The sequence below is a fragment of the Ovis canadensis genome, chromosome 20 (assembly GCF_042477335.2).
Source record: "Ovis canadensis isolate MfBH-ARS-UI-01 breed Bighorn chromosome 20, ARS-UI_OviCan_v2, whole genome shotgun sequence".
Taxonomy (NCBI): Eukaryota; Metazoa; Chordata; class Mammalia; order Artiodactyla; family Bovidae; genus Ovis; species Ovis canadensis.
This window is the reverse complement of record NC_091264.1, coordinates 27,807,536-27,835,385: the sequence shown is the minus strand read 5'-3', so window position 1 is coordinate 27,835,385 and position 27,850 is coordinate 27,807,536. Positions and strand designations below refer to the sequence as shown.

The 27,850-nt window shown below is 40.4% G+C and overlaps 1 protein-coding gene across 1 annotated transcript in view; it reads right to left on the bottom strand.

The window, feature by feature from the left end:
- DNAH8 (dynein axonemal heavy chain 8) overlaps nucleotides 1-27,850 on the bottom strand; it is a 335,116-nt gene that overhangs the window by 156,157 nt on the left and 151,109 nt on the right. The window contains exons 45-56 of the mRNA XM_069564262.1: nucleotides 25,004-25,191; nucleotides 20,899-20,985; nucleotides 20,703-20,810; nucleotides 19,315-19,449; nucleotides 17,338-17,499; nucleotides 13,606-13,852; nucleotides 13,238-13,479; nucleotides 13,010-13,150; nucleotides 11,246-11,483; nucleotides 6,227-6,369; nucleotides 5,327-5,461; nucleotides 4,453-4,575 (exon numbers count right to left, since the gene is read on the bottom strand). Of these exons, the coding sequence (XP_069420363.1) occupies nucleotides 4,453-4,575; nucleotides 5,327-5,461; nucleotides 6,227-6,369; nucleotides 11,246-11,483; nucleotides 13,010-13,150; nucleotides 13,238-13,479; nucleotides 13,606-13,852; nucleotides 17,338-17,499; nucleotides 19,315-19,449; nucleotides 20,703-20,810; nucleotides 20,899-20,985; nucleotides 25,004-25,191 (1,949 nt within the window). The remainder of the gene's footprint in view (nucleotides 1-4,452; nucleotides 4,576-5,326; nucleotides 5,462-6,226; nucleotides 6,370-11,245; nucleotides 11,484-13,009; nucleotides 13,151-13,237; nucleotides 13,480-13,605; nucleotides 13,853-17,337; nucleotides 17,500-19,314; nucleotides 19,450-20,702; nucleotides 20,811-20,898; nucleotides 20,986-25,003; nucleotides 25,192-27,850) is intronic.

Genomic DNA, 27,850 nt, shown 5'->3' with positions numbered 1-27,850 from the left:
CACCCCACTCCAGTAGTCTTGCCTGGGAAATCCCATAGATGGAAGAGCCTGGTGGGCTGCCATCTATGGGGTCGCAAAGAGTCGGACACGACTAAGAGTCTTCACTTTCACTTTTCACTTTCATGCATTGGAGAAGGAAATGGCAACCCACTCCAGTGTTCTTGCCTGGAGAATCCCAGGGTCAGGGGAGCCTGGTGAGCTGCCGTCTATGGGGTCACACAGAGTCAGACACGACTGAAGCAACTTAGCAGCAGCAGCAGCTCATCACAGCTAGAGAAAAGCACTTGCAGCAATGAAGACCCAACACAGCCAAAAGTAAATAAATAAGCATTTTTTTACATCTTAAAAAAGAAACAGTAAAAATAATGTCTCATGAGAGCTTGCTTTGAAAATAGAGATGCAGATAGTCAAAAAACAAGTGATAAGATGCTCAACATCACCAATTATTAGGGAAATACAAATCAAAACTACCATGAGGTATCCTATTACACAGGTCAGAATGGCCATCATCAAAAAATCTATAAACAATAAATGGCGGAGAGAGTGTGGAGAAAAGGGAACACTCTTACACTGTTGGTGGGAATATAAAGAGGTACAGCCACTATGGAGAACAGTATGGAAGTTCCTTAAAAAGTCAAAAATAGAACTACCACATGATCCAACAATCCCACCCCTGGGCATCTATCAGGAGAAAACCATAACTCAAAAAGATACATGTACCCCAGTGTTCACTGCAGCACTATTTACAATAGCCAGGACATGGAAGTGACCTAAATGTCCATTGACAGAGCAATGGATAAAGATACAGAACATATATACAATGGGATATTACTCAGCCACAAAAGGAACAAAATAATGTCATTTGCGGAAACATGGATGGACGTAGAGACTGTCCAACTAAGTAAGCCAGACAGAGAAAGACAAATGTGACGATATCGCTTATATGTGGAATCTAAAAAATATATAACATGAACTTATTTACAAAACAGAAACAGAGTCATAGATGTAGAAAACCAGCTTATGGTTACCAGAAGGGAAATGTGGGGAGGGGAGGGATAAACCGGGAGACTGGGATTAACATACACACACTAACACAAATATAATAGATAATAAGGACTTACTGTATAGCACAGGAAACCCCACACAGTACTCTGTAATGACCTATGTGGGATAAGGATCTAAAAAAGAGTGGATCTATGTATAACTGATTCACTTTGCTGAACGCCTGAACTAACACAGCCTTGTAAATCAACTACACTCCTATAAAAATAAAACTGGCATTACACAATATAATGGCTAACAATACAATTTATGGTAACGCAAATTGAGATGTAGACTTAAAATACAAGTCAACAATAAAAGGATAAATCAGAAGAAAGATAAAGGAAAGGAAAGTGTTCAAAGGTCACTGGATATACAAAATGGGAAAGAAGGGCTAGATTTTCCTTATTTCAGATTATGTATGCAGGATGTACTGTCAAGGGTAACCACTAAAACACAGAAATTGACTGCAGTAAATGGATAGTAAAGAAAACAAAAGGGAACAAAAATCAATGTGTTCTCCGTGGAATAGGAAGAAGACTGCAGGACTTCTATGATCAGCTGAGGGCAAGGAAACGAAGGTGTCCAAGGTCTGAGAAAAAGACAGGAGCCTGAAAGTAAATGCCAGGACCGGAATAGACAGGATAAAGATACATAACATGAAACGTGCGGTGCAATTGCTGGGCAGTACCAAGAGCTTAGCAGAGGTCCATAAATATGATTTTAAAGTGAAACCAATATTGTGTGTGTTTCTCCAGCTAAGTATAACTGCAAAGGTGCAGGTAGGCAGTGAGCAAAAAGGTTTAATGAGAATTTAACATGGTTAAGGCTTTCACAGATGAGTAGAGGGTTTATGCTCCCGTGATTATAACGATAGATCATGGAATTATAGCTGGGGGAAGGAAGAAAGTGAGGAAATGAGAAGAAATGAAGGAGAGTTTGATGACGGTAGGAACAGTGGTTGACGGCTCCATCTGGTCGATGTTTGATGGCTCCATCAGCAGTGGTTGATGCCCAGCCGTGGGATTTCTGGATCATATGGTAGTTCTATTTTTAGTTTTTAAAGGACCCTCCATACCATTCTCCATAATGGCTGTACCTCTTTACACTCCCACCAAAAGTGTAAGAATGTTCCCTTTTCTCCACACCCTTTCCACCATTTACTGTTTGTAGATTTTTTTTTTTGATGATGGCCATCTGTAGTAGAGGAAATGATCTATAGAGTGTGGACATAGTGATCAGAGAATAAAAGGCTTGAAATTGAGATAATGAAGGGATGACAGTTATTGATAATGACAAGGTGTAGGGTATGACTGCATCAACCAGTGATTCAGACAGAGTGGAAGACATGATTATAGGCGAGTCCAGGTCAAGGAACTAAGAGGCCAAGATAAAGGCTGGCATCACTGAGAATTATGACAAGCAGGACTGGCTTTGTAATTTGTGGGGCCCAGGTCAAAATGAAAATGCAGTGTCTCTGTTCAAAAATCATTATTAGGAATTTCAAGACAATCAGAGCAGAGCATTAAACTATGTGCAAGGTCCTCTGACGTGCGAGTCTCTGTGCTATGACATATTGTACATACTATGAAAATGACCCTGGAGCCTGGGGCAGCCCTGGACAGAGAGTACCAGTGATTCAGGGACTGAAATCTTCAGCGAGGGGTTATGGGGGTTGGAGGGCGACACAGCATCAAGGGAACCGAGGACCTCTCCCTCACATCCAGGTGAGAAGTATGCAGGGAAAGCAGCATCCTCGGTTTCCCATTGGAGCAAAATGGTGAGGAAAAGCTCAGAGGAGAAGCTGAATCTTCAGGGAATTTTGCAATGCAGGAGATCTGTGTTCCATCCCTGGGTCAGGAAGATCCCCCGGAGGAAGAAATGGCAACTCACTCCAGTATTCTTGCCTGGGAGATCCCATGGACAGAGGAGCTTGGCAGGCTACAGTCCATGGGGTCACAAAGAGTCGGACACAGCTGATCGACTGACACTTTCACTTTTCACTTTGTGGATGAACCATGACCTCTGAGGGCACACAGAGGGTTTTCAGGAGGAGGGAATGTAGGAGATGGGGTCAGAGAAGGGCCAAGCAGAACTGATGGGAATTAGTCTCAGGCTGAGCATGGATGGACCTGGGAGTCCTGATCTCCTGGTGACATCAAAGGTGAACCTGACGTTGGTGGAAGGGATGTGAGCGGTCCTGTGGGCTCCAGTGGGTATTGCTGAAAAGGAAGTGGACAGCAGTGGGGAGAGGCGTTGGGGATTCCACCAGGAACATGCTGAACCCAGGCAGTAGCATCTGTGAGGGCCTCTAAGCAAAGTGAATCTGGGGTTGATAGACGATCACAAATAGGTCAGTGGTGTATAAAAGAGCTATCTCTCTTTTTTAGTGTTTTCTGATTGAAAAGCAGAGACATTACTTTGCCAACAAAGGTCTGTCTAGTCAAGGCTATGGTTTTTCCAGTGGTCATGTATGGATGTGAGAGTTGGACTGTGAAGAAGGCTGAGAGCCAAAGAATTGATGCTTTTGAACTGTGGTGTTGGAGAAGACTCTTGAGAGTCCCTTGGACTGCAAGGAGATCCAACCAGTCCATTCTGGAGGAGATCAGCCCTGGGATTTCTTTGGAAGGAATGATGCTGAAGCTCCAGTACTTTGGCCACCTCATGCGAAGAGCTGACTCATTGGAAAGGACTCTGATGCTGGGAGGGATTGGGGGCAGGAGGAGAAGGGGACGACAGAGGATGAGATGGCTGGATGGCATCACTAACTCGATGGATGTGAGTCTGAGTGAACTCCAGGAGTTGGCAATGGACAGGGAGGCCTGGCGTGCTGCGATTCATGGGGTCGCAAAGAGTCGGACATGACTGAGCGACTGAACTGAACTGAACTGAAACATCACATACTCCTGGAAAAGAGTATGTAGAGTGAGAAATAAGAGAACAAAGATAAAACCCTGGGGAAAGGAAGGGAGAAGCCAGAAAGTACACTGAAATCAAGCAGCCAAAGAGACAGAAGGGAACATGGGGAGAAGCATACAGGGATTTCAAGAAAGGAGAATGTCACCTATTACCAAGAGGTCGAAAAAGACTGAGAATTATTACTAGGCTTAATCAAGAGATGGTTATTGATCTCTTTATATATAACCAAGTCAAAGTGAAAGTGCCACTCTTATCATCTGACTCTGCAACCCTGTGGACTGTAGACCATCAGATTCCTCTGTCCATGGAATTCTCCAGGCAAGAATACTGGGACATGTTGCCATTTCCTCCTCCAGGGGATCTTCCCGACTCAGGGATGGAACCTGGGTCTCCTGCACTGCAGGCAGATTCTTTACCATCTGAGCCACCAGCCCATACATATAACCAAGAATACCGGTTGAATATCACCTACATGAGATATTTTAGTCATACCTGATCTCCCCATTCATTAATCACGGGCATATTAATGTCATCAATAAATACAGTCATCTTTCTGCCTCCAGGTGGCCCATATGTGCTTCCCATCCGCTTGTCCACATAGCTTTCAATTGTTCTCTAGAGAAAAGGAAACGGTCTGTTTCATGCATTACACTTCAATCCATTTCTAAAAATGATGAACACGCTTTTCAGAGTAGAATATAGCTGACTTATTTATTTAATGGGTGATATTATTATTCAAATAAATACTGTGAACTTTATTTTTTTTATTTTTATTTTTTAAGTTGTTGGACTGTTTATCATTAATTTACATCAAACGACACTCCAGTGTTCAGCTTCAGCTTCGCTTTTGGCCAAAACATGCTATTTGAATGTGGCTTCAGAATGTGGCTTCCTATTTAACTTAGGAAGGTTAAATAGCTGAATGGCAACTGCAATACTGATTCTTTCAAGATACGTCTACAGTCATATTCATGGCTTCCAAGTCCTTGGATTCAACCAACTTCCATCAAAAGTATTCGGGGTGGGGGGGGGCGGGGGGAATTCCAGCAAGTTTCAAAAAGCAAAACTTGAATTTGTCTCACACTGGAAACTATTCACATAGCATTTACAACCATTTACATAGAATTATCATGTATTAGGTATTATAAATAATCTAGGGATTATTTCAGAGTATATGGGAGGATATCTGAGGTTATATGCAAACACTACCCACTGTATGCAATTGAGTACTCCCAGGAGTCTTGGCATTAATCCTCCATGGATACCTAGGGACAACTATATATATCAATGTTTTATTTGCATATACATGTATCGACTACTTAATATATTTAATAAGTTAATGACTACTGCAACCGATAGATTTTACCTGAAACATCATTGGTTCTGTGGCAGATGAAAAGTTTAGACTTTTGGCTAACTGTACTTCTGGGTCATATTTTTTCAAATAGGCCTTAATCATTACAGTTTTTGCAGTTCCTTGCTCCCCTGTGAGTAAAACAGCCTGCAATGGTAGGATAATCACGTTAAAAGGTGTGATAAAATGTTTAGTTTTAAACATATTATGGTTCTAGTAGCCATTCTTTCATTCTATAAATTAACAGTAGGTTTTAGTTACTTTTAAGAATTAAACCTACATCAAAATAAATGCTAGCTGAATTAAAGACATAAATGTAAAATGCATGCTGGAAGAAAATGTACTGGAAGAAAATGTGGGTGAGTGGTCACGTGACCAGGGGAGGGACTTTCCTTAGCAAGCTGAAAATCAGCAGAGTTCAAGCGTATTTTGGGAACCGGAGTTCATTTGCCAAACAGGTTTCTTTGAAATGACACTACCCCCAGCCCTTCGTACTTTACTTCCTCCACTTGTGCTTGTAAAAAGAGTTGTATTTCTTACATGGTTTGCAATGTTCTAAGAAAGAGAAAACACAGGCCACTAGTCCCACATATCAAAGGGATGATTTTAGTGAGTCCAGACTCGTATCTTTCCATACATGGAAAATGCTAAATTCCTTAACTTGAGATACCTGGGTTTTTGTTAGTTTGTTTTCATTAACAAACATCATTTCATGATGTTCCGACTACCTGATCTTTGGTTACAAAAATTTCTATATATCCTGACTTCCCCCCTCAAACTTTGGCTCATCAGAACACTATCTGAGATGCTGTGTCCTGGACTTGAAGTCTGAAGAATGTCCACCAAATAAAACATAACTCTCAGCTTTTAGATTGTGCATTTTTTTTCAGTCAACAAAACTATCAAACTTACTTTATGCTGTTTTGCAATGGTGTCTATCAAAAAATTTGTTCTAACATTGTCAACATTTGGAACCAAAATTGATGAATATTCTGGAATACTGTCAGTTGGATAATAATATGGCTGAAGTTTCTTATTCCAATGCTCCCAATCACCTATACAGTAATTAAACTGGATCTTAATAAAACTGCATTCTTCAAAAGTTATCTCAGAATACAAAAATATAAGTGCTATAAACAATCAACAGAAATAAACATTTAAAACATCCTCATAAAACATGTTAACCTATCTGCTTAGCTAATGTACGTGGCACCTGATAATTTAAATTTGTTTTGCCTCTTTACAAAATCACCTTTAACTTATTAATTATTTATCTGGAGAGCTCTGACCTAAAATGGAATTACAACCAATGATATGTTTAGTATCTAGTAAGAAAGCCACATTAACTAAAAGGATGCGAAAGACCAAAACAGGGATAATAGATTACCAGACTTAGGACGTTTATCATGAGAAATGGAAAAAATAAACCTGGCCCTAAAACTAGGTAACACAATGCCCAGATTCATGACTTATAGTCACTATCACTAGCTTCCCTAGCAGCTCAGACTGTGAATTTGCCTGCAATGCAGGAGACCTGGTTCCATCCCTGGGTTGGGAAGATGCCCTGGGTAAGAATGGCTACCCACTCTAGTATTCTTGCCTGGAGGATCCCATGGACAGAGAAGCAGAGTTGTACATAACTGAGCGACTAACACAACAACATTATTGTTATAATAAGTATTATAAGTACATTTCATCAATTCTAAGAAAAGTATCTTATTTACATTTAGCATCTCTGGAATGCAGCGTTCAATCTATGGTGTCAGCATCGCTGCCAGTCATGCCAACTTGGCCAGAGATGTTTGTATTGTGGTCATTTAAACGGAATGACCCTCATTGTTGATTGCATTCTTGAATTTAACTGCCATTTTAAAGATCTTCCAAAAGAACTGCGATTCAGAAATTTACCTGAAAAGTAACTGTGTACATCGAATGCACGGAAAGGGAGAAGAAGAGTACACATTTGATAGCAGCAAAGCAAATATTCATCATTGGAGGAACAGCCTTGATCTCAGCTTTCCTTGCAAATTCTGGAGTCCTGTGGTCTGTGTATGTTTAAGCTTTAAGTTTAGTGGCTAAAGGGTTTCCATAGTGGGTGCATCTTGTGCACCACTGTGTAGTTAGCAAAGTGGGCACACTGCTGGATGTGAGAGCTGCACTTGTTCCACATTCTTGAGTCTTCTCCAACACCACAGTTCAAAAGCATCAATTCTTTGGCGCTCAGCTTTCTTCACAGTCCAACTCTCACATCCATACATGACCACAGGAAAAATCATAGCCTTGACTAGACAGACCTTTGTTGGCAAAGTAATGTCTCTGCTTTTGAATATACTGTCTAGGTTGGTCATAACTTTCCTTTCAAGGAGTAAGCGTCTTTTAATTTCATGGCTGCACTCACCATCTGCAGTGACTTTGAAGCCCCCCAAAATAGTCAGCCACTGTTTCCACTGTTTCCCCATCTATTTGCCATGAAGTGATGGGACTGGATGCCCTGATCTTTGTTTTCTGAATGTTGAGCTTTAAGCCAACTTTTTCACTCTCGTCTTTCACTTTCATCAAGAGGCTCTTTTGAAATGATACCCCATTGCAATTTTAATTTGCATTTCCCTGATGACCAATCATGTTGAATATCTCTTCATATTCTTTGTTTCACCATTCATAAATCTTTGGTACAGCATCAATTTAAAGTTATTGCCCATTTAAAAAATTTAGATTGGCTGTCTACTTGTTATTATTGAATTGCAAGAGTTCTCTATGTATTCTGGATAAAATTCTTTTATCAGATAAATGTTTCTCAAATATTTGTTTCCATTCTGTGGCCAAAATGGTTCATTTTATTTTCATAGTAACTTTTAAAGAGGTGTTAACTTTAGTGAAATCATGACATAGTGTTCCACCTTTGTTTTTTAAAAATTGATTTGGTTATTCTTTGCATTTCCATAAAAGTTTATAATTCATTTATAAATTTCAACCAAAAAATAGCCTATTGAGATTTTTCACTTGATTACACTAAGTCTATAGATCAGTTCAGGGAAAGTAACATCTTAACAATACCGTATTTTCTGATTTGTAAACTGGATTTATCTTTCTATTTATTCAAGGCTTCTTTAATTTCTCTCAGCAGTTTTATAGTTTTCAGTATACAAATTTTATACAAATTTCATTAAATTTATCCCTATATATTTCATTTTTTGGATGCTATTTTGAATTCTATATTAAAATTTCAGTTTCCAATTTGTTGTGAGCATACAGAAATACAAATTATTATTATATACTGTTCTTTCATTCTGTGACCTTGCTAAACTCATTATGCTAGTTCTAACATTTTGGAGGGAGGTTATAATATCTGCAAGTAAAGAGAAATTTACTTGGTTTTTCCCAATTTGTAGATATTTCATTTGTGTGTTTGTTTGTATTTATTTATTCACTGCCTTTTTGCACTGGCTAAAACATCGGGTACAATGCTGAACAGAAGTGGTGAGAAAGGATATTCTTATTTCTGAACCGGGGAAGTATTCAGTCTTTCACCATTAAGTATTTGTTCAGTTACTAAGTCACGTCTGATTCTGTGTGACTCCATGGACTGCAGCACACCATTCAGTATAATTTAGCTCTTTTGAAGATATTCTTTATCATAATGATGATGTTTCTAATTCTAGTATCCTGAGAGTTTTGCCATAGTTTTATCATAGAAAAATTGATAGCATCCTTCTACCATAGAAGAATGTTAAAATTTTGTCAAATGTACTTTCTGCATCTATTTAGATGACATATAAATTGCTTGGTTTTTAGTATGTCAATATAGTGAATTCCACTGACTGGTTTTTAAATGTTAATCCAATCTTCCACTCCTAGAATAAACGCCCAGCATCTACACTGTCAAATGTACTTTCATTAACATAGTTTCTAACAATCACTTCTTATTTTAACATCTTTAGGGTCTGTAGTAATGTTTCCTCTCTCTACCTGGCTCATGTAATCTACATCTTCTCTTTTTTCCCCCTAATATCTCTGGTAAGAGATTGACCAATTTTACCGCTCTTTCCAAAGAACCATCTTTGGATTGGCTCTAGATCGCAAGAGAATTATCATCTAGATTTAAGGATTCATTTCATAATTAGCTTCTTTTAAGGAGAGGTAAGCTGGGCCCTGACACATATGGCGGGTTAGGGGGCTGAAGCATGGGACATTGCCAAGTCTGCTACACATAAGTAGGGTCCCTATCTGCTTGCTTCATTCTCTGCTTATTCTGATGTTTCCAGCAAAGAAGTTCTAAGACTGCATACCACACTTTGCATCATGAAGAATCTGTGTTCTCTATACTTCTACCCTTCCTTTTCAAGCAATAGAAAAAGAGGTACTGCTAACTTATCTATGTTAGACTTCACTTCAGTTCAGTTCAGTTCAGTTCAGTCGCTCAGTCGTGTCTGACTCTTTGCGACCCCATGAATCGCAGCCCTCCAGGCCTCCCTGTCCATCACCAACTCCCAGAGTTCACTCAGACTCACGTCCATCAAGTCAGTGATGCCATCCAGCCATCTCATCCTGGGTTGTCCCCTTCTCCTCCTGCCCCCAATCCCTCCCAGCATCAGAGTCTTTTCTAATGAGTCAACTCTTCGCATGAGGTGGCCAAAGTACTGGAGTTTCAGCTTTATCATTCCTTCCAAAGAAATCCCAGGGCTGATCTCCTTCAGAATGGACTGGTTGGATCTCCTTGCAGTCCAAGGGACTCTCAAGAGTCTTCTCCAACACCACAGTTCAAAAGCATCAATTCTTCGGCACTCAGCTTTCTTCACAGGCCAACTCTCACATCCATACATGACCACTGGAAAAACCATAGCCTTGACTAGACGGACCTTAGTCGGCAAACTAATGTCTGCTTTTTAATATGCTATCTAGGTTGGTCATAACTTTTCTTCCAAGGAGTAAGCGTCTTTTAATTTCATGGCTGCAGTCACCATTTGCAGTGATTTTGGAGCCCCTCAAAAAATAAAGCCTGACACTGTTTCCACTGTTTCCCCATCTATTTCCCAAGAAGTGATGGGACTGGATGCCATGATCTTTGTTTTCTGAATGTTGAGCTTTAAGCCAACATTTTCACTCTCCACTTTCACTTTCATCAAGAGGCTTTTTAGGTCCTCTTCACTTTCTGCCATAAGGGTGGTGTTATCTGCATATCTGAGGTTATTGATATTTCTCCCGGCAATCTTGATTCCAGCTTGGGCTTCTTCCAGCCCAGTGTTTCTCATGATGTACTCTGCGTATAAGTTTAATAAGCAGGGTGACAATATACAGCCTTGATGTACTCCTTTTCCTATTTGGAACCAGTCTGTTGTTCCATGTCCAGTTCTAACTGTTGCTTCCTGACTTGCATACAGATTTCTCAAGAGGCAGGTCAGGTGGTCTGGTATTCCCATCTCTTTCAGAATTTTCCACAGTTTATTGTGATCCACACAGTCAAAGGCTTTGGCATAGTCAATAAAGCAGAAATAAATGTTTTTCTGGAACTCTCTTGCTTTTTCCATGATCCAGCGGATGTTGGCACTTTGATCTCTGGTTCCTCTGCCTTTTCTAAAACCAGCTTGAACATCGGGAAGTGCGCGATTCACGTATTGCTAAAGCCTGGCTTGGAGAATTTTGAGCATTACTTTACTAGCGTGTGAGATGAGTGCAATTGTGTGGTAATTTGAGCATTCTCTGGCATTGCCTTTCTTAGATAACTGCAAAAGGGGAGGTCAAGAGCCTGTATAACCATTCCCAGTTTATATGCAAAATCCTAGTCTTATTTCCATAGATGCACTTTAAAAATAGTATTAGCAATTATGTTATTCACAATTGGCTTAATATTTCCTATAGAAGATTTTATGGAGTTTATCTCTTTTCCATTAAAAAAAATGTTATTTTGTTTCAGATGTAAGTCACTGTGCTTACCATAATCAGTAACATAGAACTCATACATGGTTTGAGTCAAGCCTTTAGGTATTTCTGGTAAGTCTAACTTGCTTTCATGACTTCGCATAAAAGCTTCAAGCTTGTCTCTGCTTTCCAGTTCCAGAAGGGCTCCTATACTCCACATCAGAGCAAACACAAATAATTTATGAAGATGTTCGACACACGAAATGCCACCTTCTTCTTTGGAGGGGATTAAACCTTCCAGAAGATTGAGAGACTGAAAATATTTAAAATACAACAAAATTAAGTGTTATATTTAGATTTTAAAATAAACATTTAAATATAATAATAACTTTAAAAGAAGGAGAGAACGAGAGAAGAAAACAAATATATCTCCAGTTATGGTTTGATCAGTGTCCTACAGCCAGTGGCATTTAGAAGAAAAGTCATTCTGCTTTAGGCAGGCTGTGTGACTGCACAGAAAAGACACCAAACTGGGAATGTAGAGGTGTGGCTTCTTCCCCCAACTCATGCCAATAACATCTCTGAGTCCCAGTTTCCTGATCTGAAAAGCAAAAAGCCTAGACTGGATGTTTCCTTAGGTAGTTTCCGGTTCTAAAGTTTGGTTATTCCAAATTTTATAGACCAAATATTTTATTTATTTTTAACATGTTGTAAGGCTTAGCACACTGTGGCCCCTGGGGCCAGCAACTTGCTTAGCAAATGAAGTGTTTCTGAAACAGAGTCACTCTCGTCCATTCTGTCTGGCCGCTTCTATACTGCAACAGTAGAGCTGAGGGGTTGGGATGGAAAGTTGTGCAAAGCCTAGAACATTGCCTATTTGCCCCTTCAAGAAAGGTTTGTCAACTCCCACATGGCATCAGAAAAAAAAATAGTATCTATAGTAAGACATCCTTTGTCTTTCAAAATGAAATCATTTCAATGATTTGTGAGCTTCGTGAATTATATCTAAGCCACCCAGCCTCCCTGAGTGATGTCCTTCGCACTGACAGAGAATCAGAGCACTAGACTGGATAATGAGCAATCACCTATGGACTAGAATCAGGAGAGCCTCTGAAAAATCTAAGGGACAGGGTAGGGAGGGAGATGGGAGGGAGGTTCAGGATGGAGGGGACACATGTATACCTATGGCCAATTCATATTGCTGTATGACAAAAACCATCATCAAATTGCAAAGTAATTATCCTCCAATTAAATAAATCTTTTAAAAAAGCAAGTATAAAAGAAACAGGAAAAAGAGAAAGAGGGAAATTCACGATTAGTTCTGTTTCTTCCAAAGACTTAAAAGGAATACTGAGTAGAGGGGAAAAACGTGAGGTTACAAACTACTTGGAGAGCTGCTTCAAGGCTTCCCCTGTCTAATACATACACTAAATATGCAAAGCCGAGACTTCCACCCACATTTTCCTGCTCGCCACCAGCTCCTTCTTGTGCTTTCTGTACAACTACCAGCTCCATTTATCTTGTCTGCTCTCATTTTTGGACACTCTTTCTGGGAAGGTTAGACTGAGCTTGAATGATGGGAAAGATAGTTCATTCCTCTTCCCCTGACAATACCGCCCTGGGAGGTGAAGCTCAGGAAAAGATGGAAGTAAGTGAATCAATAAGATCTTTAATAGGAATCCAAATCTCAGACCCTTCACCGCCACATCACAGAAAGATTCTGATGGACTCTGTGAATCTTCCATTTCAGATACCTCTAAACTGCAACTGAGTGTGTGCCTGGGAGGTGGGGGGAATTTCAAATCTTAAGTAATGAGTGTACAAAAAAAAAAATCTTACTTGCACAATATAGTTGCACTCTAAGAGCTGCATTTTCGGATTGAGGTTCAGTTTCATATATGTATATGCATCCTCAAATATTTTATCATACAGAGTTAGGAATACATTATTTTCCTGAGTAGTACGCTTCTTCAACCATGCCTACAGCAAAGAAACGGAATCTCTGTTTATAAGAGAGCAAGACATGGAAAGACACTAAACGCGCTTCTGTAGGTCTCCAGTCCCCACCTGCAGTATTGGTTTCCAGCTGAGAGCAGAGCTGCTGATGTACACCATGCCCATCCTAGAAACCGTGGCTGGAGAGGCGTTCTCGATATTGTGGACTTCAAACAAAAGCTTGCAGGTTGGGGCCATGGGGATGCGATCTCCGTTGGCCAGTGTGAGGGTCTTATTGTCATCCAACACGGAGTTTAAGTTCTCAATCCAAATGGCATCCACAGGGCCGTCTAAAATGAGGAAGATGTTTTCACCTGCCAATAATAAGAACAGAAAATCACTTTTCACCTGTGGATGATCAAAACGGAAAATTAAAAGAAATACTGAGTTGCAGATAAACTGGTAGGAGAAAAGAATAATCAGCAGAAAAGAGTTTGTACCTTTTTTAGCTTTTAATGTTTTTCTCCACAGAGTAGAAAAAATCCCATCTGTCCAGTCATTGGTCGCTGTGTCCAGTCGGCCAAACATCTGAGGAGCCGTAATAGCCTTGGGATTCATCCTCATCTCCCTGTGGGGCCTTCCACACTCCGTCAGTGCCTTCATCAGGATTGTTATGACCGTTGTCTTCCCAGACCCGCTGGGCCCAAGAGTCATCAAACCGTGACGGACCAGAGACGTCTCATACAACTACACAATGAGAGGATCAATCGGAAAATATAACTTAGGAGCCTCCTGCTCACGTTCACAAAGTCATGCGGAAAAATTTTAAAAGCTTTAAACAGGATCTTAAAAGCTTTAGATAGTAAATGGTTCACTACTTAAAAATGGAATATGACCCCCCAAAAAACTTTGTTTCATGGAAGGTGAGTAGCAAACTTAAAGAATGTTAAAAGTGAGAAAGTGATGACAATGTGGGACTTTAATTACATTTTGGAAGCAATCAATTCAGGATCTAGTTTTTGCATCTCCAACTACTTGATATGACAAACTCCTTGTCATTTCAGTTTGCTGATAACATAGAGGTGGTTTTTCCACAAACAGGCTTTCTCTGTATCGCATGTGGTAATGTCGTCCCCTAGTGGTGGAAAGCAGCGATACAAAGCATCTCTGCCAAGACCCAAGTTAAACATCAGCCTTCTCGTTCCCCAGAGGCACAGCTGGAGGTTGAGTTTCCTGTGCAAGTGAGTGGTCACCAGGGAAACTTTTAATGGAGTAAGGGAAGGACAGGAACGGGGACAGGCCAAGCATGGTGTGACTGAAGACAAAAATCCTGTAGAGGGGAGACTTAAGACTGGCCCTCGGGGCACATTTATACCTCTCTGTTTCACCTGGAAGCAGGAGAACTTGACTTTTCGACTGCATCACCCATAAGTCTTTATTGAGTGTTCTGTTTTTGTTTTGTTTTGTTTTGTTTTTTAATTTGGCTGTGCCAGCTCTCAGTTTCAGCATGCAGGATCAAGTTCCCTAACCAGGGATCAATTCCCTGCATTGGGAATGCATAGTCTTAACCACTAGACCACCAGCGAACTCCCCACAGCACTCATATGTCCTTAACAAAGGAAGGGTTGTTTGGGGGTAGGGGAGAAAAAACTCCCATGCACTGTCGCCCTCCTGCCCATTGACTCTTAGAAGTGTAGGGTCATGTGCCAGGTGTTATTAAAACTGGATATGGCAAATGAAGAAGTAACAGTTTCATTACATTTTCAGCCAAGGTAAATGAAGAGTCATGATTTGTGATCTGGGTCAGAGACAGCGAGGGATCAATTCAGTTCAGGTCAGTCACTCAGTTGTGTCTGACTCTTTGTGACCCCGTGAACCACAGCACACCAGGCCTCCCTGTCCATCATCAACTCCCGGAGTCCACCCAAACCCATGTCCATTGAGTTGGTGATGCCATCCAACCATCTCATCCTCTGTCACCTCCTTCTCCTCCTGCCTTCAATCTTTCTCGGCATCAGGGTCTTTTAAAATGAGTCAGCTCTTGCATCAGGTGGCCAAAGTATTGGAGCTTCAGCATCAGTCCTTTCAATGAATATTCAGGGTTGATTTCCTTTAGGATTGACTGGTTTGATCTCCTTGCTATCCAAGAAATTCTCAAGAGACTTCTCTAGTACCATAGTTCAAATGCATCAATTCTTCAGTGCTCAATCTTCTTTATGGTCCAACTCTCACATCCTGTATGACTACTGGCAAAACCATAGCTTTGACTATACAGACCTTTTTCAGCAAAGTGATGTCTCTGCTTTTTAATATGCTGTCTAGGTTTGTCATTGCTTTTCTTCCAAGGAGCGAGTGTCTTTTAATTTCATGGCTGCAAGTCACTGTCCACAGTAATTTTGGAGCCCAAGAAAATAAAATCTGTCACTGTTTCTACTGTTTCCCCATCTATTTGCCATGAAGTGATGGGACCGGATGTGATGATCTTAGTTTTCTGAATATTGAGTTTTAAGCCAGCTTTTTCACTCTGCACTTGCACCCTCATTAAAAGGCTCTTTAATTCCTCTTCACTTTCTACCATTAGACAGGTTTCATCTGCATATCTGAGGTTGTTGATATTTCTCCTGGCAATCTTGATTCCAGCTTGTGCTTTATCCAGCCTGGCACTTTTCACAATGTACTCTGCATAGAAGTTAAGTAAGCAGGGTGACAATATATAGCCTTGATGTACTCCTTTCCCAATTTTGAACCAGGCTATTGTTCCATATCCAATTCTAACTCTTGCTTCTTGTCTTGCATACAGGTTTTTCGGGAGGAAGATAAGGTGGTCTGGTGTTCCCATCTCTTTAAGAATTTTCCACAGTTTGTTGTGATTCATACAGTCAAAAGTGTTAGCATGGTCAATGAAACAGAAGTAGATTTTTTTTTAATTCCCTTGCTTTTTCTATCATCTAGCAGATGTTGGCAATTTGACCTCTGGTTCCTCTACCTTTTCTAAATCCAGCTTGTACATCTGAAGTTCTCAATTCACCGTACGCACATCACATGTAAAGTGAGGTTTTCCCAGAATTTTTTTAATGGTATGATTTCCATTACATAGATGATGAAAAATACTTTGATTTCTCCTCATATATTTTCTTTGTAAGATTTGAGTCTTTCTCATACACTTGCACTGCTTACAAGAGTAAGAATCATTACTTTTCAAATGCGGTTTTTGACACTTTCCACAATTTCAGTGCTTTCATTTTCCAAGGCACTGGAAAGTACTCCCAATGCGTCAAGCTCATAGGGATTTAATTCAGCAACTCTGCAACAGTTTCAGGGATCTGCTTGATAAAATCATTGATAGGTTGTCACAAGGATAAAATGCAATTGACAGAAACACACCAAGAGACACAGGCAAAGGATTTAGTTTAGGTATGAACATGCCCACACACAAAGCAGAAGCAAGGAGCACCCCCAGATTCCCCGGGCTCCATGCCCCACGAAGGCCCTCAGAGACAGCATTCCATTTCCCTGTGGTTTTTTTTTTTTTGTGGGGGGGTCATGCTGCATGGCAGAGAAGGCAATGGCACCCCACTCCAGTACTCTTGCCTGGAAAATCCCATGGACAGAGGAGCCTGGTGGGCTGCAGTCCATGGGGTCACTAAGGGTCGGACACAACTGAGCGACTTCACTTTCACTTTTCACTTTCATACATTGGAGAAGGAAATGGCACCCCACTCCAGTGTTCTTGCCTGGAGAATCCCAGGGACAGGGGAGCCTAGTGGGCTGCCGTCTATGGGGTCACATAGAGTCAGACACGACTGAAGCGACTTAGCAGCAGTAGTATGCTGCATGGCTCGTGAGATTCCAGTTCCCCAACCAAGAATGGAACCCAAGGCCCCTGCACTGGAAACAGAGAGTCCCAACTAGTGGACCACAAGGGCAGTCCCTCCCTCCATTTTCATAACCTACTATCTCCTCCCAGCTATTCTCGAGATTTTGGTTACCACCTAACCTCTGGGGTGTAAGTAACTTCAGTAAGTGCTTGGTTAGTGTGAAGCAGGGTAAAACCACGCTAAAGTCCCTAGGACAAACACCCCCTGCTAAGGACTCTTCTTGCAACGATGTGCTTTATTTAGTCTCAACCTTAACATCAAGCAAGATTAATATCACAAGTTCTTCTCTCCAAATGACAACCTTTAACAACACTCGTTGATCATCAAACTGATAATAGATGAAAAATATTTTACCTGCACGAGTTTGAGATTCCAGGGTGGATGGTTAATCAAACCTTCCAGCTGAACCTGGTTGGTGACTGCAGCTTGCAGTTCCACGTAACTATTACTATCTAGTTGTAATCCTGGAAACAGGTCATTGATTAAGCTGAGGAACAGGGGTTCATCTTCATCAATCTAAGGTGGTAAAGAATAAATTTACTCATTTAGGTCAAAAATGAAGCTCATAGCACTTATCATTTCATGCCCAAATAATCATATTATTCTCCTGGCCACACCTGTATGCTCTAGCACTTTCTCCCAACCACCACCACTGAGTCCACATTACCTACAGCATTGTACCCAAATCTCCCTGGCATTTACATTAAAAAGAATGAAATAATGCCATTTTCAGCAGCACGGATGGACCTAGAGATGGTTGTACTGAGTGAAGTAAGTCAGACGTAGAAGGGGAAACATCGTATGACATGCCTTATATGCGGAATCTAAAAGGAAATGATAGGAATGAACTTACAAACCAGAAAGAGACTCATAGACTTAGAGAATGAACTGAACGGTTGCCAGGGTGGACGGAGGAGAGGATGGGGGCAAGGGATACTTAGAGTCTGGGATGGACACATAGACACTGCTAAAATGGATAGCCAGCAAAGATCTGCTTTATAGCACAGGGAACTCTATTCAATAACACGTGGCGGCCTGGACGGGAGGGAAGTTTGGTGGAAACTGGATTTATATACATGTGTGACTGAGTCCCTTTGCTGTTCAACCTGAAACTGTCACAACATTGTTAATCGGCCATACCCCACGACCAAATGTTTAAAAACCTCTGTCGGCATTTAATGTCTTCTCAATTTACTGCTCCAGGGTCTGATCTCATTCCTTTATCATACGACAGGCATACGCATTCACCTTAAAAACGTGTAGGTAATAGCTCCAATCCCAAGAGAACAGAGTATTAACATGCTACTTTAATTCGGAAAACATCTGTAATTTAACATCAGAAAGTCTTGTGGATTTTGGTTCCAGTTTCTCAACTGACTATGATAGTGGGTGAGTCCTACAAATGTGGCTCCCTCATATGGAGATCCATGTCCCCCAGGGCGGCTGTGAGACTCAAACAAGACAGTACCCATGAAAAGATTCTGTAATAAAGTGAAGTATGCAGATGCTAGTCGTTAGTTTTGTAACTAGAACGCTAGCTCCTGAGGTCCACTTCTTCCTCAACCATGTACTCCCGGGGCACGGACACCATACGCAGCACAAAGAAGCCCCTGAATAAAAGCCACATGAATCTGCCCATCAGCTAGTTCATGACAACCTGGCTGTGCCTGTGACAAGTGTGAAAGCAGTGAAATAATTATTGTAATCCCCACAGCAAACCGGAGAAGGCGATGGCACCCCACTCCAGTACTCTTGCCTGGAAAATCCCATGGACGGAGGAGCCTGGTGGGCTGCAGTCCATGGGGTCACTAAGAGTCGGACACAACTGAGCGACTTCACTTTCACGCACTGGAGAAGGAAATGACAACCCACTCCAGTACTCTGAAGTGACTTAGCAGCAGCAGCCACAGCAAACATTTAATGCACATTTAGAAAATAGAAATGGTGTTGATGTTTTGGCAGAGACATAGTTAAAGCTAGTCACATACAGACAAAGCAAAAAGCTCTGGTGGTCCCCTATGAATCCAGATTTTCAGGTTTAGAATCTGTGTTACGTTATGAATGATGGACTGACATTTGGGAGCTGAAGCCCACTGATGAAGCCTATTTTATGGCATTTGCAAGGATGCATTTCTGGCCCCTGTTGTTCATACAAAGCCATGGGTTTTTTTTCTTGGGGGCGGGAGGAGGGTGCCTTCTTCCAGAAGTTCAGTCAGTGGTAACATACATAACCCAACACACACCCATGTTAACAGCTCTGTATGAGCCCACCCCCACTTGTCAGCTAGGTCAAAATCTTGAGAGAGAAATTAACCCAGAGAAGAAAGATACCAGTTTAGAAAGGTTCATATCTCTCAGTCCTCTCATGACCGTGCTTAATTCACTATCTTCTGGCCTGGCTCTTTTTTGAGATCCGAGTGTCCTCAATACAGATAGAATATTTCTCAACCCAAAGTCGTAATGAACCTAGGATGAGAAAGGAAATTAAAAGGATCATCCAGTTGAAAAATTAAAAGTGCAGACTCACTGTGTACATATAGTACTTATATACTATAGTTTTGGAGCGGCTGAGTGGCAAAGTTCTGTTAGCTCACTTCTCCTGCCTTTCTTTTGACTGAAAAAGTTGACTTCACTGGAAACATCAAGCTGTGTGACAGTGCTCACACATGATTTTCTGAGAACAATACACTCTGACAGTCTGAAGGGCAAACATTTAAAATGCATGACCAACAGGTCACATACTATGTGATTCGCTTTATGTAACATGCTTGAAAAACACAATTACAGAGATGTAGAAAAGATTAGGCCTATGAGGGCTATAGAATTTGGGAGAGAGGTAAGCATGGCTATAAAGGGTAGTGGAAGGGTACTTGGTGGGGATAAACAATTCTGTTTTCTATGACATAATTGGATAGATGTACACACACTCAAGGGCTTCCCTGGTGGCTCAGAGGTTAAAGCATCTGCCTGCAATGTAGGAGACTCGGGCTCAATCCCTGAGTTGGGAAGATCCCCTGCAGAAGGAAATGGCAACCCGCTTCAGTATTCTTGCCTGGAGAATCCCATGGAGAGAAGGAGCCTAGTAGGCTACAGTCCATGGGGTTGCAAAGGGTTGGACACGACTGAGACTTCACTTTCACTACACACACTCAGACGGTAAAAGCGTCTGTCTGTAATGCAGGAGACCCAGGTTCGATCCCTGGGTTGGGAAGATCCCCTGGAGAAGGAAATGGCATCCCACTCCAGTATTCTTGCCTGGAAAATCCCATGGATGGCAGAGTAGCCTAGTAGGCTACTGTCCATGGGGTCGCAAAAAGTCAGACACAACTGAGCGACTTCACTTCACTTCACTTCACACACACACACACACACACACACACACACACACACGAGTGCATGAAAAACTGGTGAAGTCTTAGGAATCTCTGTTTATTATTGTTCATTGTCAATCTTCTGGTTTTGTTATTGTACTACAATTATGTCAACAGGATGAAGAGTACACAGGATGTCTCGTACATGTCTTCGCAACTTCCTGGGAATCTATAATTATTTCAACTTAAGAAAGTTTTTAAAATACATAATCTAAAGGTCAAGTTAATTATAAACATATCTTAGGAAAGAGTCAAGGAATTTTTTTAACTCCTTAATCAGTACTTATCAAAATTGCAAGTTAAAAAACAAGTTCTATAGGGAACGGGAAAACAGATGTACAAAGTTACCTGCTTAGTAAGTTGCTCTTCACAGAGTTTGTAAAGTACATAAAACTTTTGAGCCAAGATAACGTTTTCAAGAAAACCACAGCTTGCAAGTTTAACTCGCATAATGATCTGCAAATTAACAGTGAGGCTTTTCAGTTTTAGTGAAGAACAGGTAAAGAACATAAATTGTATTATGGTTTTAAATCCTGATTCATACCTGTCTATCAGGAACCATCATAGCAACGGTTCTGAACTGAATTTTCAAGTTCTCTGGTAGTTCCTGGCGCCCAGCATACCCAGGGTTCTAAAAGTTAAAATTATTTAATTTTTAATTGTTGACATAATTTCCATTTCTTGAATACAAATTATCAATACATTTCAAATGCCTAATTCAGATTCTAAGAAGGTTTTGAAAAACATTTGATTCAAAAAATATCCCTCTTTTCACAAAAATATGTATTGGACCATACATATTTATTAATGTCACCTTACTCTCTCTCACACATTTCCATTTTCATTATACTAATAAAGTAATACACATGTGCATATGTACGTGCATACACACACACACACCACTTTATGGAGCAAAAAATAAGCCTCTGCGTATCTATTTGTTAAAGAAAATGAAATAAAACTGAATAAATACTAGGATAATTATGATCTAAAATATGTTACTTAAAGAAAAAGAAAATTTAGAATTTCATACTAATCAATTTACTGAGGCAATTTTTATTTCCTCTCTTCAATTGTTCTTTTTTCCTTTGCCAGAAAATATTTTTATCTTGCCTTACCTTTTGAAGGACATTTGCATGGAGTATACAACTATAGTTGCTAGGTTTGTCCTTTTCATTAATGTTTCCTATTTGCTTTGTGTGCGTGTGTGCTTTGTTTTTAAATTGGAAGATAACTGCTTTACAATATTGTGTTGGTTTCTGCTGTACAACAACACAAATTATTCTTTACAGTCAGGATTATAGAGTTCTGTGGCTGACAAATAGCCACAAATAGCTGACAAATAGTTTCTTTTTACTATTAAAAAAAACACACAGTGATGAAGGGAAACAAAGACAGGAATGAGGAGAAAAACATTAAAAAGGACAAAAGTAGAGGTGAGAAGGAAGCTGCTGCTGCTGCTGCTAAGTCACTTCAGTCGTGTCCGACTCTGTGTGACCCCATAGACGGCAGCCCACCAGGCTCCTCCATCCCTGGGATTCTCCAGGCAAGAACACTGGAGTGGGTTGCCATTTCCTTCTCCAATGCATGAAAGTGAAAAGTGAAAGGGAAGTCACTCAGTAGTGTCCGACTCTTCACCACCCCATGGACTGCAGCCCACCAGGCTCCTCCTCCATCCATGGGATTTTCCAGGCAAGAGTACTGGAGTGGGGTGCCATCGCCTTCTCCCGAGAAGAAAGCTAATAAGTAGCAAAAGACTGGGGATAGACCAGACCCCAAAATCCCAAGCGATAGGTGAGGGTATTTGAAGACAAGTAAGGCAAAGAGGAAAGTGCATAAGGAAACCTTCAGTCCCTGAGCATTTATTGGGCATGGTCAATAGGCCAGATAACTTGCCAGGTGCTGCGGACATAAAGATGGCTGGCTGCCTTTCAACACTCCTATTTTTCATCCTTAGTCACAGAACTTCAGCTGCAAGCTGGGTGCATCACCAACCCAGATTTTTTTTTTTTTAATTTTAGTTTTTTATTTTTTAAATTTTAAAATCTTTAATTCTTACATGCATTCCCAAACATGATCCCCCCTCCCACCTCCCTCCCCATAACATCTTTCTGGGTCATCCCCATGCACCAGCCCCAAGCATGCTGCATCCTGCGTCAGACATAGACTGGCGATTCAATTCACATGATAGTATACATGTTAGAATGTCATTCTCCCAAATCATCCCACCCTCTCCCTCTCCCTCTGAGTCCAAAAGTCCGTTATACACATCTGTGTCTCTTTCCCTGTCTTGCATACAGGGTCGCCATTGCCATCTTCCTAAATTCCATATATATGTGTTAGTATACTGTATTGGTGTTTTTCTTTCTGGCTTACTTCACTCTGTATAATCGGCTCCAGTTTCATCCACCTCATCAGAACTGATTGAAATGAATTCTTTTTAACGGCTGAGTAATACTCCATTGTGTATATGTACCACAGCTTTCTTATCCATTCATCTGCTGATGGACATCTAGGTTGTTTCCATGTCCTGGCTATTATAAACAGTGCTGCGATGAACATTGGGGTACATGTGTCTCTTTCAATTCTGGTTTCCTCGGTGTGTATGCCCAGAAGTGGGATTGCTGGGTCATAAGGCAGTTCTATTTGCAATTTTTTAAGGAATCTCCACACTGTTCTCCATAGTGGCTGTACTAGTTTGCATTCCCACCAACAGTGTAGGAGGGTTCCCTTTTCTCCACACCCTCTCCAGCATTTATTGCTTGCAGATTTTTGGATCGCAGCCATTCTGACTGGTGTGAAGTGGTACCTCATTGTGGTTTTGATTTGCATTTCTCTAATAATGAGTGATGTTGAGCATCTTTTCATGTGTTTGTTAGCCATCCGTATGTCTTCTTTGGAGAAATGTCTATTTATTTAAAACTACATTTCCCAGCCTGCCCTGCAGCTGGTGAGATTAAATTCTACCCTGTGAGTCACAAAGGGACACAGTGTATGAAAGGGACAGTGTATGAAATACACTTGATGTCTGATTGAAGGGAGTTGATTCAGTCAATTGCCTGCAACAGAGATGCTTCTGTAGCACCTTGGGCTATAAGGCAACCTTGAAAATGGAAACCATGATGGTGTAGAAACCTCGAAGAATCTTAAAAGAATACATCCTTAAGTTACTATTCTTCATATCTCAGGTATTCACAGCCTAATGCAATATCTAATTGATATTTCCAAAATTATTCTTAATCCAAGGGCAAGCTTCTTTTAAATTCTTCTAAGCCACACTATCACACTGAGTAAACTCTTTCATTCGGTTTCACAACTTATAACTGATCACTTCAGAATTATTCTATTCAGCAATTATTCTAATTGCTTCACTGGTTGTTTGCTTTAGCCAAAGTTTGTGACTAGTGTCACTTCTGGACAGGAAACCCTAAGAACCAGAGCATAATTCTTCTTGTTCTCTTTTTCCTTTGCTGTAGCTACCAGTCACAGCTGAGACAGTACCAGAGACAGGACGTGTAAAGCATCTTCTGCCCTCTCCACCACAACACCACACACCCACAGCGGGCGTGTGGTATGAAAGTAATAAATCTTTGAGGTGTTCAGTTCAGTCAGTTCAGTCCATCAGTCGCATCTGACCCTTTGTGACCCCATGGACTGCAGCATGCCAGGCTTCCCTGGCGTGTTCAGGTGTTAGGGAGAGCAATTTATGCGGTCACACCTAACTTTAAGGGTCAGGGAGATACAGTCCTGTGGTGTTTTGCATGGTGGGTATTTTCTTCCCTGGCTGTGCTTCACGGCATGTGGGATCTTACTTTCCCCAACCAGGGATCAAAGCTGGCCACCCCGTGCAGCGGCAGCACACAGAGTCTTAGCCACTGGACTGAGTTTGAGGTGGAAAGCCACTAGAATTGGGGCATTGTTATTGTAGCTTCCCTGTCTGATACAACATACAGAAGGCCCATTACCTTTACACAAAATTAGTGCTCAATAAACAGTGACTAATTTTATCATTAACAAACCACTGTTTTACCTTCTGTCTAGTCTATTTTTCCTACTCGAAAAAAAATCATTTAAATAGGGATGATTCCTGGGTGGTCATTTATGCTTAATTTTATTTAAGTCTATAACAATTAAACCAATAAATTGTATTTAAAATCTATGTTTTTCAATGTCTTTTAAAACCACATCAAAAAGTATGAAATACTTAGGAATACACCCGATCAAGGGGGTGAAAATAATGAAATAACGCCATTTGCAGCAACATGATGGACCTAGACACCATCATACTAAGTGAAGTAGGTCAGACAAAGACAAATATCATAGGATATCACTCAAAGGTAGAGTCTAGGATACAAACGACAAAGAAAACAAATTTAGGATGACCGAAGGGGAAAGTGGGTGGAGGAGGAACAAATTAGAAATTTGGGATTAGCAGATACAAAGTACTATACATAAAACAGATAAACAACAGGATCCTAGTGTTTATATCACAGGGAACTGTATTCAAAACCTTATAGTAACCTATAATAAAAAAGAATATTATATATATATATAACAGAGTCACTTTGCTGTACACCAGAAACTAATACATTGTATATCAACCATACTTCAATAAAAATTTTTAAAATATGTAACACCTATGTTCTCACCATTGTTAAGAAGATTCCAAATTCTGGATTTAAATCAACACAATCACCATCAGAAAAAATAAACTGTTTTTTTCTCTCTTTTCTTGCTGTCAAGACGATGTAAATTTGTTGGGCTGCCACTGATAACACAGGCAATTCAATTCTGTTAAACTCATCAAAACACCCCCAGGAACCTGACTGTGCAAGACCTGGTGTAAAAAACAGTTAGTTTGATAAGTTTTACTTTGTAATATACCTTCTTGATAGAAATCATTTCTCCAGAGCACCCTCAAACAATTATATAGTGAAATACAATTTATATAAACTTCACATCTAGCTGTTTATAAAGACATATTTAATTTCAGTGATATAGAGAAGTTTAATTATTTGTACATCATCACCAAAACGATGAAAACAGTATACTGCTGAAATGAAAGTACAGACTCATCATTCCACCAGGGATGCAGAAGGGTGATAAAAACTGATTCAGTCTGGACGTGCCACCCCCAGTGGGGATGGAGGTGAGGGAGCTATAATGTTTGGGGAAATTAACAAAATAAGGGATGCCCTATCTGGGTCAGATCACTCTGTCCCTTTCTTGTTGCACTGAGAGAAATGCCTGGAAGCTGAGTGAGACAAAGAATGGTCAAAAGATGTTTATTTCTTCCTTATGAAACCCAGCACAAAGGAAGACCTGGATATCAGGAACACTGCTCCTGTCTAATCTCAAAGGATGAAAAACCTTTATTATCTTTAACTGCACGAAACACTCTTCTCTCTCTCTTTGTTTTAAGCAAGCGAATAGGATTTATTAAAGAGAAGGAAAGTACAAAGCTCTCAGCGTAGACACTGAGAGGGGTTAGAGAGTCCCCCCAAAACACTCTTCTTTTATTTTATTGCTTCCACCCACCTACCCCCACTTCTTCTTCTCTCTCCTTAGGGAATTTCCATTTTATGGATATTGGAACTTACATATCTATTCCTATGACTCTGAATTTTTTCTGTCAAACTTTCCATTTCTTTCTGCAATATGCTCTCTTGGCTAGATATGCCAACTTAAAAAAAAATTCAGGTTTTGTTTTTTTTCGATTTCTGATTATTCCAATTGTTATTCTTTTCATAGCAGCCTATTTTTCTCTTTAATTGGTTATATGTGATAAATTCCTGAATCTCTCTGAAGCTATGAATTTTAGTTACTTTTGCATTTTCTTCTGTTTAGGTAGGTGGTCAGGGGGTCTCTTTACTGTTTGGAGGGAATGACTCACTCCTTAATTTCTTCAAATATTTGATGAGACATGGTTATTTCTGCATATGGGTGTATCTTCTCATTGCAAATGCAAATTCCTGTTTGCATCATGTATGGCTGCCTCTGGCGATTGGGGGGAAGGCATGAGAGAGGCAGGAGAGCTTATCCGTTGGGTCTGGGGCTTGGGGACTGACCTGGTGCAGGGCTTGCCTCTGGCACAACCCCCACCTGGCAATGATATTTGTCAGGACTCCACCTTCAGAGCATTGACATGGGGTAGAAATACTTGAGACAGCCACTTTCTTTTCTTTTCCTCTGCTTTCTGCCATACTTTTGGCATTCTAGGATTTACCCGGTGCTCGAGTCTGCTTCCCTCAGCCATCTTCAACCACTAAGCCAGGAGTGGTCCACAGAACATTCTTTCATTAAGTGATTCTTTGGGTTTAAATTATTTTTTTTTCAAGGACAGGCAACTACAATGAACAATATAGTGAATATCCATGTACCCACCTACCAAATCTTAACAATTTTGCTTCAGATTTCATCCTAAAAAATAAAATAATGGAACTACAATTCAAGTCCATGTAGGTCTTTCTTGGATCCACACTCCCTCCTTCTCCAGAGGTAACTTCTACTCTGAATTTGATGTCAACAGTTCTTATGCATGCCTGTAAACGACTGCCAGCGTGCATTCACCAATACTCTATACTTGGCTTGTTCAAAATTTGTGTGTATCTGTTTATTTTTCTATATACTATATCTATAAAATACTGTATCTACGCACTATAAATATATACAGTGTATCATCAAATAAATTGATTTATTTACTGTTCTCTGAAGCAATTCTACCAACTTATACACACAGAAGTACTAAGATTTACAGTTTCTACACACCCTTACCAACCAATTAACAACAGTGAGAACAGTATTGTTTTGTATTTCTTAATGATTTGAAGAAACTCTTCCTTTTCTTTTTTTTTGGCCATGCCACACACACGTGGACATCTTAGTTTCCTGACCAGGGGTAGAGCCCCTGGGCTGCTGCAGTGTAAGTGTGGAGTCTTAACCACTAGACCAACAGGGAAGTCTAAAGAAAATCTTTCTTAATGCTAGATATTAATCTTTTGTCAGCCATACATGCTAAAACATCTTTTCCCAGTCTTTGAGAAGTCTTTTTAACTTCTCAAAAAGAGACATATCACAAAAGACTGTAAAATTATACACACACACATTCACACACACAGAATTGACCCTTGAACAACACAGGGATTAGGGGCTTGGACACGCCACAAAGTCAAAAATCCATTTGTAACTTTGCAGTCAGCCCTCTCACATCCACAGTTCCACGTATAGGGGTTCAACCAGCATGAGGTCGTATAGTACTCAAGTATGTATTTTGTTTAAAAAATCTGTGTATTAGTGGAACTTCACAGTTGAGGTCTGAGTTGTTCAATGTATACATTTCGAACAGGCAAGTAACTAAAGATAAGAGCTGGATGAGCAATCCCATGGTATCTGTTACAGGGATATCCTCCTACCCTGCTTAAATGTATTCATCCTTTCTTTATAGTTTGTGGTTTTTGTATAAAAAGTCCCTTTCTACTCTGAGAACAGATATATGC